This window comes from Sphaeramia orbicularis, chromosome 11 (genome assembly GCF_902148855.1).
Source record: "Sphaeramia orbicularis chromosome 11, fSphaOr1.1, whole genome shotgun sequence".
Classification (NCBI taxonomy): domain Eukaryota; kingdom Metazoa; phylum Chordata; class Actinopteri; order Kurtiformes; family Apogonidae; genus Sphaeramia; species Sphaeramia orbicularis.
The window spans coordinates 10,890,983-10,903,025 of record NC_043967.1 but is presented as its reverse complement, the minus strand read 5'-3'; the positions used below and the strand labels follow the sequence as shown (position 1 = coordinate 10,903,025).

Here is a 12,043-nt window from a genome sequence, read left to right as displayed (position 1 = left end):
CCACCCCCGTCGACTGGTGCTGGAATCGAAACCAGGACCTTCTTGCTGTGAGGCACAAGTGCTATCCATTGCACCACCGTGTTGCCCCATCTGTAACATGTACACTGTTTATTTGATCATTTATTTTCTAGTTTGAACTGGTTCTCCCTGGGTAACTTTGCTGTATTCCAAATACATCCAGTCCATAGTATTCAGGTGTTTGCAAAGTTATGCTTCTAAAGTTATACTGACTTAACCTGTGTTTTCCAAACTTTTTTTTTTGAGACACTATTAAAAAAACAACCCTTGTGGCCCAAATCAGTCTTCTCATGATCCACTATAAATCATGAGAAGAGCAAATATATGCACACATCATTTTTACCCTACTGCATCAAATTATATTATTATCTTACTATCTTCTAAACCAGCTACTTAGAGGATAAACATATAAAATAAATCTCAACTTTGTTTTGTGTATGTGAGGTTATTTTAAAAAATAAATAAATAGTAACTCACAAAACAAGACAAACATTCACTTCCATCAAAAGCCTGTTTCTTATTGAAAGTTTTTGAAATTCTAGAAATGCACATTTATTTGGTGACCCACATAAAATCTCCTCTGAGTCTTGACCCAGTCTTTGGGATTGGGTTTGGGTGCAAAGAGAAGGAGTGAAACAGTGTTACATCCATTATTTCAGTAATTCAGTAAACACTTGTAACATGTTATTTCAAAAGAAAGAATAAAAATGGCAAAAAAAAAAAAAAAAAACTTTTATGAGAACCTACTCATCATATGTTTGGCGTTAATGACAAACTAGGGCATGCTACAGACTAACATTACACCTGAATCCAGAGGTTTCATGTAAAAATGCAAATCATTTCATCACCAATAGGGGGCGGTGTTGACTTAATGTGTATTTGAAATGAAAACTATACAGTCAATTACACACTGAACAAAAAAAAATCCCAAAACTACTATATAAATGATACACTCTGGGTTTTGTTTCCAAGCTACATGTGAAGGTGTGTGTCTGTCAGTGTCTGGTGTTGACCCAGCTGAGTGTGTAGGAGCTGTGAGCATTCGTCGCTGTCTGTTGCAGAACATTATGTCCCTTTCCTGCAGAGCTGTGGACCAGCTTTAGTCCTGAAGCCTGAAGTCCCTGAAGGATACTGAACCAGTAGCGGAGCACCTCTTCGTTGGTCCCGCCCACCTCAAACCCTGCCCACTGCAGGTGCACAGTGGCGACCATATGATGGACGCTTTGCAGGATCCCTGACTCGATCCAGTTCTGGAAAACACGCCACTCAGCACTAAGGAGGTCAGCATACAGGAAGTGCACCTGAATTAAAGAACAGCAGTAGAGAACACATTATAAAAGAACATAAACCGCAGAATTATTACATGAAAAAACATTCTTGCAATTTTTGTGTCTTTTAATGGAGTTATTTTTTCCCTTAATTTAGCTATAAAGCATATTTAACTTAACAGAGAATCACTATCATCCACAAAAGTATGGGTAATATATCAAATTAATTTTATTGATTGAGTTTTTTCTTCATGAAAATTGTGAAAAATGCCTAAATTGCAAAATATTGACTGGTGCTTACTCTGGAGTCCTTTCGTCTTTGATTAAAAAAAATCTAAATTTAACTTGTTTGTTGTAATCTATTCATTTCGTTCATGAACATGTTCCCTTGTGTCTGCCAGTGGTTTCTTGGTTTTAACAAGTAATACACATAATAATGCATACAAATGTTTCTTTATATATATATATATATATATATATATATATATATATATATATATATATATATATATATATATATATATATATATATTACAAATGACTAAAATTGTGGGGGGAAAAATGTTTTGGCCATATCACCCAGACCTAATCAAATTAATTTCGATGTGTACAAAATGAAGACGATATCTCCTTAAACAAATGCTTTTAAGTAATAGTGTTTTAATTTTCCTTATTGTGTCTTTAAAACCAGTAACATGGTAATTTTAAATGATTGGAGAGAATCAACAGAGCTTTATCCCTGTATATATGTGCGTATGTAGATGTACTTAGATATTTGACTTACTGATGTATGTTCATTTTCCAATTGCAGTATCTTTACAATGACATGTGTTTGTGTGTCTTTTCCTTGGTCCCTTTAGTTATCTTGCTGAATCCTTTGTGAATGTCCAATGTCCTTTAATTGTTTTTCATTGGAACAGCACGGAGACAAATTATCTTCACTGTGGGACAATAAAGTGAATCTTGAATTTTGAATCTTGATGCCAGACATTTAAATATAGCCATACTGATACTTAAAGTCACCGCTGACCACCTACAGAATATGTCAGGAAAGAGAGTCTCATGTTGATAGACACGCACTCCAACTATAGGAATGCAGTTCCCTCTTGTGGCTGTGGGGTGCAACTGTGCCAAAGTATGATTCACTTGGATTGTTGCTATGGCAGCCGGGGACGGCGCAGAGCCCTGTTGCTATGGGAACGTACAAGTGAGAGAGCTTTCTGGGTATGTTAGGGTGAAAAGACTCTAAGGTATGTTTGTTTGGCACTGTTTCTCTAGATTTCTGCCTCTTTGTGTGTGTGTGGGCTTGGTTGTGTATGTGTGCACGTCTTACTGTGTGATGTCCCAGAGCAGCCATGATGTCTGTCAGTGTCTGAGAAACATGGCTCAGGTTGCTCCTCGTCTTGTGCTTGCTCTTCCTCCTTGGAACACGCCACTCCAACCACATCTTGTGCTGGCTAACCACACCTCCATCACCACGGTTACTCACCAAACTGTTGCCAAGGTGACCACCAGATGTGTTGGAGTTGCTAGGATCAAAACTGTGGACTTCACATCCTAGACCCAACACAGTCTTATGAAAGTCTGTATCTCCTTTATCCATACTATAGAGAAGCACAAACGAAAGACAGAGGAGCAGGAGGGGAGCACAGAGGTGGTTTGAAGATTAGTGCATGCATGATCAAATATGCATTGCTTTGTTTATTCCATCCTCTCCAACAATGTGAGTGCAAAAGCACAGCACGAGGCGCACTGACACATACAGAAAACAGTACACATGAACCCAGAGACAAACCTGAAGGAGTATGCAACACATGGTCTGTCTGTAGCCGGAAGGAGCCAGTCCTCTGCACACAGCAGCCAGCGGGGTGAAGCTGCAGGGGGCTCTGATTCCAGAGCCTGACCTGGAGAAACAACCCTGGAGCAGTTCAGCTGGAGATGAAAAGAAGAGCAGAGGTCAAAAAACAAAAGTCTAAGTGCAGCCTTGTAAAGAATTAGCATGCATTTAAGAAGAGAGGAACTTAGGGACGAAAGGGGAGAAAGAGGAGAAAGAGTGGTGTGAAAGAATTTACATTCTGCAAGAAGAGGTTTTCAGACCTTTCATTTTTGTGTCCTTTTTCCTAAAAATACAGTCTCTTTCAGATCTTTGAAACTGTTAATTTAACTAAAAACATATTTATGAGCAAAATCACCATGAAAGGTTAAATCAGTGGATTTATCGTTGTGTTTTTTTCTGCCCAGTTCCCCAACAGCCGCTGTTATATAAGTATTAAATCTTGTTCGGGAGTTTCCAGTCTGGAACTTAAAGTCCTCATCGGCTAGAGTTTTGGCAGAATTCTGCTTCCAGGATATTGACAGCATTCGACTGATCATATTACTGCTATGTTAACCCTCCCCACTGGAGTTCTAGAAGTGAAAAAGAAGAAGAAGTGAAAAAGTTGAAGTTTTGTATTGATTACTGTCATGGCTTGGCAAGATATAACTCCTGGCTACAGTATTAGACTGTAGATCTCTTTAGGGTTATGATTAGACTGAGACCTTCATAGATGTGCCTACATTTTAGGGCAGTGGTTTGCATTCCCAACCTGAGGATCATGACCCTCCACAGGGTTACAAATACTTTTTTTTTTCTAAACCACTGAATAGCTTACAACTTTAGGCCTGTAGAATTAAAGCTGCAGTGCGTCAAAGTTTTTTTTAGCATCACTGGGCAAAAAAAATTACCTTTCACCATAAATTATCTTTCATCATATTGTAATTAAAGTGGTCTGAGAGGACACAAGACCTCTGCATCTAGTCCTTGGCTCTGTTTTAAGGTTGTAGAAAATCTAGGTTTTAGCTCCTTACAGGTGTTGTCAATCAAATAGGCAGTTACATACATGATTGACAGCTGCGACTACCAGTCATGTTAAGATTCAGTCTTGGCTCTGCTGTTCTACTCTGTGGCTCAACACAGAAGCTTGGGAAAGTGGCTTCACTTTTCCATAGTGCTGTGAAACAACATCAGTTTAATTTGTTTATTTATTCTTTTTATTTGGACAGAAAAGAGACAGCTGCAGAAGGAAGCTGTGTATTTTGTCCAGAAAATGTTGACTCCTGCAGCTCAAATTAATTGTGACACAAGTGAACTGTAATCATAACTTTACTTAAATCGGTCACAGTTTGCCCTTATATTGAACCTGTGAGGAACACTTGCATTTTTCAGGTTTTCCAAGTTTCTATCTTTACCTTTTATTCCTTGATGGTACTCAAAATGCCTCACAGTGTGTCACATTCAGCGGTTCACACACACATTCACACACCAGTGAAACAGTCACTGGGAGAAATGAGGTTCATTGTCTTGCTCAAGGACACTTTGGCATGTGGATGGGGTTAGGGAACTGAACCATCAGTGTTTGGATTCTGGAAGCTACAGCTAGAGTCAAAAGGTTCACTGTATTAAATGAATAAACACTTAATTCCATGTCAAGCCATGACCAAATTTTTTTTCAGAATTTAGAATTATTTACTCATCTTCAGCACAACTAAAATGTAACGGTTATGTTACTGTATGATGGGTGTCAAAGCACATTCAGCACATCAGTCTTATAGCTGGTTTTAGATCATTTTCTGAGCTGCTTTGTCCTTGTGAAGCTGCTGATTCTACAGTAGGTTCGTCTGGGTGAGGAACGGTACTGCGAGGGGAAGCTGCTAACCACTGCACCACTCTGCCACAACATTTGAGCCTGATGTTTTACGTTATATCATGATGGTTTTCCTCAGAGTTCAATGGCAGTGGTTATATTGTGATAATTTTCACACAAAAAATAAATAATGCACACCCAAAATGTGCGTGGTTTTGTTGTTTTACTCAGTTTTACTGTTACAAGTTTTGTAATTAAAGAAACATTTTAGCATTGTAACTGTTTGAATGTTGGACCTCTGGAGTTTTTCCACATATTCTGATCATATAGAAAAAGTTTAAAACCACAAATAACAATCAGGTTTCTTCAACTTTTACTCAGAGCCAAAAATTAGCTTTTAAACTTGAAATGATTTTACATTTATGGTGACAGTCATGACAGTCCTATTCAGACATTTCACACTTTGAAGCTCTTTGAACACACTGCTTCATAGGATTTTTTTCCCCCTTGTTGTTTTACATTTTGTGATTGATGATGTTTTCTTATTTGTTAGAGGTACTAGTGTCTCTTGAGTTGATTTTGTGTGCTTCCTACCTGTGGTGTGTTGATATATATGATGATACGGTGAAGCTCTGCTCTGAAGGACGGCTTATTGACCGCCCATGGCTGCATTTCCACTTTTCTTGGCCCAACCTGTGTAAACACACACAATATGCATCAATATATCTATGCATGTTTTCAGTGGTATATAAGAAGAGTCACAGGGGTCTGAGAGGGGCTAAATCACCCATTGGAATGACAGTAATGTGAGTGTGTGTTGTGTGTGTGCTGCACCCCCTGCCCCAGGTATGAGTGCTGAGGAGGCAGGTCACAGGCACTGACCTCAGTCCTGCTGGTAACATATTTGCCTCAGGCACACTAACACAAACACACACACATTAACAACCCCCCCAACACTCATACACACACACCCAACAGGACTGATGGTCACCATGGCAACCTCAGTGGAGGGGGGGGGTGATGATTCACTAGAATGAGTCAGAGAGTTTAGCCTTGGGCAGAAAAAGAGACAGTGAGAGAGAAAAAAGGGAATGAAAGGGAGAAAGGGTGAGAAGTGAAGGGAGGATGTTAGGAGGGGACAGTTACAGCCACACACACAAACACAAATGAAGGTTGAAGCGTTTGGTAACTGCAGGGCAAAGGCAGAGAGGGAGAGAGAACAGCTGTCAGTGCTCTCTGATGTGGGGTCACAGTGTTTGGCCCCTGCCCCTCACCTGTTCCATCATGTCTATAATCATTTACAGAGCTGTGCATACACTCACCAGCAAAATACATATGCTGTCAACGTGTGTTGTTGTTTTTTTTTCTTTTATCTCTTTTCCTCCACAAATCAACAGCATCAAAAGCATTATCTGTTTTTTCACTCCACTTTAAATTCGGTGGGCTACATTTCAAATTTTAGATAACTGACCTTAAGATCATTAAAATATGCAACAGGTATGACGGTATATGACATTAGTTTTCATTTAACAGCCTATCTAAAAGTCAAACTTTAAAAAATATATAAATTTATTGTACATGTAAAGTTTCCATGTCACCAATTAGGCCATTCATTCTTTACAGCAGCCTACATACATTCTCTGGACATAGGAAGACAAATGCAAATGTGTAGACATACGTGTAGGTTATATTCTACGGAAGAGGATTAGGGCCACTGGAAAAAAAAAAAAGGGTCCAATATATTTTTTTTAAATTATTATTATTATGAGAAAAAAGTCAGAATTCTGACTTTTTCTCAAAATTCAGACTTTAATCTCAGAATTCTGACTTTTTTCTCATAATAATAATAATTTAAAAAATGTATTGGACGTTTTTTTCCCCCAGTGGCCCTAATCCTCTTCTGTGACATTCTGATGTCCATTAAGTTGGAATAAAATATTCGTACTTCTTCTCATGAAATGATTGTGACAATGTGATTTATTCTTGATAGATAAAGTGTAACTGTGACTCAGTATGTAATCATTGCACCTGGTCAAAGGGGATTACTGATGTGTATAAACACGAATAAAAAGAGGAATGTGTCTGGAAAAAAACAAATTATTCCAACTTTATGGCAATAGGATCTTGCAGTCTTGTTATTATTGTTAACGTTATTTTGTTTGACTGTTGAGTGTTCTTAAGAAGGAAATATAAGGGTGAATCACATTGTTGTTATGCTTGTAAATGGATACTGTATGTCTGTTTGGAACAGGAGGACCCCAGGAAGAGTAGCTGATGTCCGGCATCAGCTAATGGGGAACCTAATAATAAATAAATAAACAGTGTGTTTTTTCAATACATTAATTTGCTCAAATTTTTCACAGGTTTCATTAAAAGTTCATCCTAATGCCTACGTTTAGGAGAGACAAGGTACTGGTTGTAGAATTTTTGCTCCTGCATTTGTATGTTCCTTATTTTTTCAGATATGACTTTTTTACAATGTGCTCACATTTTTATGCTTCAAATTGCATCAATTCAAATTTCTGAGTTTTACAAGGCCTTACAAGTTAATGTCAAATACACAGTGTTCCTGGCAAAGGTTGCAACACATCCTGAGGTAAGTTGTTACAGTTACAGGCAAAAGGAGAAGAAACATAGGCCAAGGCTGTTCCATTTGCATAGAAAGAAAGATTTATTCAGATAAAAATATATGTAGTCTACTGGAAGAATTTTAATTATGGTTATTGCCTGGTATACAAAATAAATGTCCAGTTAAAGTGGAAGTTTGATAAGAGTACTAAGGATTGTAATTTTTGCATTAGATTTTCAACGACAAAATACTGTGATTGTTGTCGCCTGCCTTTAAGTCTGGAGAATATCATATAATTTTTAGGCTTGGATACTTCTTTGGTCAAGAAAGTTTTTTTTATAATGAATGATTTAACACATTTTACACACAAAAAACCTGCAGTGTGTGTGTGTGTATGTGTAGGCATTCTGTAAAATGATCACAACCAGTAAAGTGTTCTTAAGCTGTATGCAAGACATTGGGTTATTTAATCATCCCCAGCTCTGTCAGCTATTGTTAAGATAGTTATATTAGTGTAGCACAGGGGTCCAACTCATTTTGGTTCAGGAGCCACATACAGCCCACTTTGGTCTCAAGTGGGCCAAACCAGTAAGATGATAGCATTAAAAATACATAAATAATGATAATTCCAAAATTTTCTCTCTGTTTGAGTACAAAAAGTAAATTGTAATATGAACATTTTTGCATTTACAAACAAAAAACTGTGAATAACCTGAACAAAAATGTACAACCTCCAATTTCATAAGAACAATATTAAGCCTCATCTTTACTTTTACACATGTACGTTATAATTCACAGATCACAGTGAATCTACAAAGACCCAAAGAAATTTTAACAGGCACAGCACTGTTAAAATTGGATTTATTTTTACTTAAGAAATTTCACATTGATCACAGGTTATTGGCATTTTTTGTAAAAAGGAGTTTGGAAATGTAAACATGTTCATAATGTGATTTTACTTTTTCAATTTTTATATTAAAACAAAGAGAAAATTTTGGAGATGTCACCCTTGATTGTTAATATCTTCACTGTAAGTTTTGCACTTTGCAATTCATCCCATGCAACGGACTGGAAGTTCTGGTGGCCTGGTTTTGGCCCGCCGACCATATGTTTGACAGTAATGGTACAGCAGACTGAAATTAGCAGAAGAAACATAGACCATCTTCAGATCTTGTAGATCACTCTTGGCAAATCTGAACACATGCATCTGAGCACAGCTCCAATGCAAAGTCTGAACACATTCAGGATGTATCTCAGGACTCATTCTGGGATGGTCAGGGACACATCTGTCTACACTTCTCTGGCAGTCTCAACAGTCATGCATCCGAGGACACACTGAAAGACTGAAACCTTTGCTGAAAGAAAGAAGATATACCTGTTTAAGTCTTTTATCTGTGTGGTGCTCACCTAAATAACCTTTTTTTCCTGTGAGGTAATAAAATATCCACAGTTCACAACATAATCCGGTAGAAATGAATAAACTTGTTTTAAGCATATTTAATTTAAGATTTAATCATCCCTAAAGTGTATTTATTACAAAAGAGCCAATACATCAAATAGAATGGTCAATGTTATCATATCAATGCATTTAAGATGTGCTGACTGACTCATGAAATCCCTTCACCTTAAAAGGTGCTGCAAGCTGTATTCAAGCAAGACAGTGAAAAAAAAACTGGAAACAAACATTACAAAGTCAGAATGTTCAACATGAAATGGATGTGATGTGTGCTCTAGGTTTTAGGATATACATGAGCTTCTGTAGCTGCATAGTGGGAATTTTAGATCCAATCAGAAGGGATCACTCATTAAATCACATCTACAGAGGCTTTATAATGCTGGGTTTGAACAGACGGATGTAAGGTCTGAACAGGGTCATGGATTACATTTTGCTGGACAAACCCAGTATAATCTTAATCATCTTGAATATAATTGCAATAATTTAAGTACAAAACAGAGAGTAGTCTTTTGATGAAAATTGACCTTTTGTTTCTTCAACTTGCATGTGATGCGGGCAGCCCTGGCCTAGAAGGCTGGAGAATTGGCTTGTGACCGAAGGGTCGTTGGTTTGATTTCCCCAGACTGGCAAAAAGTTGTTTGCTGATGTGCTTTTGAGCAAAATCCCCTGGACTTGATATGATATGTCATTGAAGAAGTGTAAACACAACTCTTCCCATGTTACAACCATACCCTGTCTCCCCTATTAAATATGTGTTTTCACTTCACATATATAATGACAGAAAATTCAACATATAGCAGGGCTGTCAAACTCATTTTAGTTCAGTGGCCAGATTCAGCTAAATTTGATCTGCAGTGGGCCGAACCAGTCAAATAATAACATAATAATATATAAATAATGTCAACTCCAAACTTTTCTCTATGTTTTAGAGAAAAAAAAAGTTAATTTACATTATGAACAGGTTTACATCCACAAACTATCCTTTCAAAATATGTGAATAACATGAACAAACTGAAAAAATAAGTATAATTTTAACAATATTCTGTCTCAGTCTATCATTTACACATGCACATTATAACTTACAGATCACAGTGGATCTACAAATGCAGAAAACATTTAATATCAGGCAGAATATAGTTGAAATTGTACTTAACTTCTCTTAAGACATTTCAGGTTATTCACTTTTTTTTTTTTTTGCAAAATTATACTGTGTTTTAGTGTAAATACATGAAAATATTTACATTTACAAAAAGAAACATTTGGAGTTGTCATTATTTATATGTTATTATGATAGTATTTTACTCGTCTGACCCACTTGAGACTGAATTGGTCTGAATGTGGAACCTGAACTAAAAGGATTGTGAATATCTTAGTGTAAATTTTGCATTTCACAAATTCATCCAAAGGGCCGGACTGGACCCTTTGGCGGGCCGGATTTGGCCCCCGGGCCGCATGTTTGACACCTGTGACATATATGATATACATATGTGTTTACATACCCTAAATAAATCTCATCATGTCATATAGAGGCTATTATGTATCTTAAAGTATATTAATTCATACATGAAGGTTAGTTATCCAAAACCATTTCAATGAAACATTCCTCACCTGGTGTGAATGCATCTCGTTCTCGTCCTCATACACCCCCTCCCTCCTTCTCCTGTCTTTCATATCACCCCCCTCCTCCTCCTCCTCCTCCTCCTCCTGCTCCAGATCCGGTCTCCGGGAAGCATCTCCCCGTTGGGGTTCGGTTCTCTCCGGTTCGATGCTTATAACGGAAAAGGCGACCTCTGCGTCCGGCTCCTCCAGGCCTGCGGCGGCGCGGTGGGCACTGGGGAGCCGCGGTCCGACGAGGAGGAGCTGGAGCCCCAGGAGGAGCGACGGGATGAGGAGGAGCAGCAGGAGTCCGCCACCTCGGCCAAAACCGCGCACACAGGTCCGCATAGCCTCCCCCCGTCTGCGGCTGCACCCGGGAACATGTCCGGCGTCTGTGTGGCCTGGGCTTCAACTTTGAGTCTGGAGGGCAGCGTTTGTGTGTGTGTGTGTGTGTGTGTTTATGTCTGTGTGAGGAAAGTCCCGGCTGGGAACAGCCCTCCTCCTCCTCCTCCTCCTCCTCCTCGGTCCTTCTTACCCCCCAGGGAAAAGTTGCATTGACTAAGTGCATTCCTCAGTGGCCTTGTGACTGTCATTTCATTTAGCCCCAGTCACATCCACACACTAAAACCTGGTTAAAATCAGCTATGGCATCCCTCTTCATGTGCACACACAGAGCAAAACTTGTACCAAAACCCCCTGATATAATAGTTATTGTATCAGTTACTTGATTGCAGCTCTAGTATGTGACAAGGGTTGCTTAGCAAATTTGTTGCTAAGAAACTAAGGGATATAAAATGTTAGATTTTCTGTTTCTACCTTCACAAGTTAAATCCCATTGTGCAGAAATTGTATAGATTAAATAAAGTTGACTTTTTTTTTATTTATGCTGCTTTATATTCCACTTAAAGCCTATACCATGCATGTCAAAAGGAAGTAATTAACTTTTTACTCTATGTTTCATTTATGTTACAATCTAGACAGCGACTTCATATAAAAAAATCACAATTTGTTTATAAATGGATGGTTAATGGGCTCATTTTGTCTACATCTATTCCATCTTGAACCAACGACCAGTATAAATGCTGATGACAATTAAATATTAATATACATATACAACCCTAGCCTTTTCTGCTACATAATGGTGTATTTTAGTGATTATATGTGAACCCCACCTCCTTTAGATTTTTTTGAAAAAAGACAAAAGCTGTTGTAAAAGATCTTCACTGGCTGCTTCCGTCACTTCTGATTGTTGCATAAGTAGCCTAAAAAGACATAAATACATTTATATTCAAGTAGAAGGCAATTATTTTTTGAAAGTACAGTACAAAGGAGGAGTGTGAAAAAGGCTGAAGCCGTTCAGCTGTTGTGTGCGTGTCATGTAGCGTTGTTGACAGTGCATGTCCCCCTCCCTCCATATAGTGGAATGTCACAGCAAACATGTTTCCTCTGGCCATGTCTGGGTCTATTTAGTCAGCCTGTTGACAAACTGTACACAGTTTGCAGCCAGTAAACT

The 12,043-nt window shown here is 38.2% G+C and overlaps 1 protein-coding gene across 1 annotated transcript; it reads right to left on the bottom strand.

The window, feature by feature from the left end:
• Positions 1 to 452: 452 nt before the first annotated feature.
• LOC115428322 (methyltransferase-like protein 24) lies at positions 453 to 10,962 on the bottom strand. Its single transcript, XM_030147308.1, has 5 exons — positions 10,543 to 10,962; positions 5,504 to 5,602; positions 3,082 to 3,218; positions 2,620 to 2,890; positions 453 to 1,319 (listed from the first exon to the last, which is right to left on the bottom strand). Exons 1-5 carry the CDS (start codon positions 10,876 to 10,878, stop codon positions 1,014 to 1,016), a joined length of 1,149 nt encoding a protein of 382 aa, XP_030003168.1. The 5' UTR covers positions 10,879 to 10,962; the 3' UTR covers positions 453 to 1,013.
• Between the last annotated feature and the right edge of the window lie 1,081 nt (positions 10,963 to 12,043).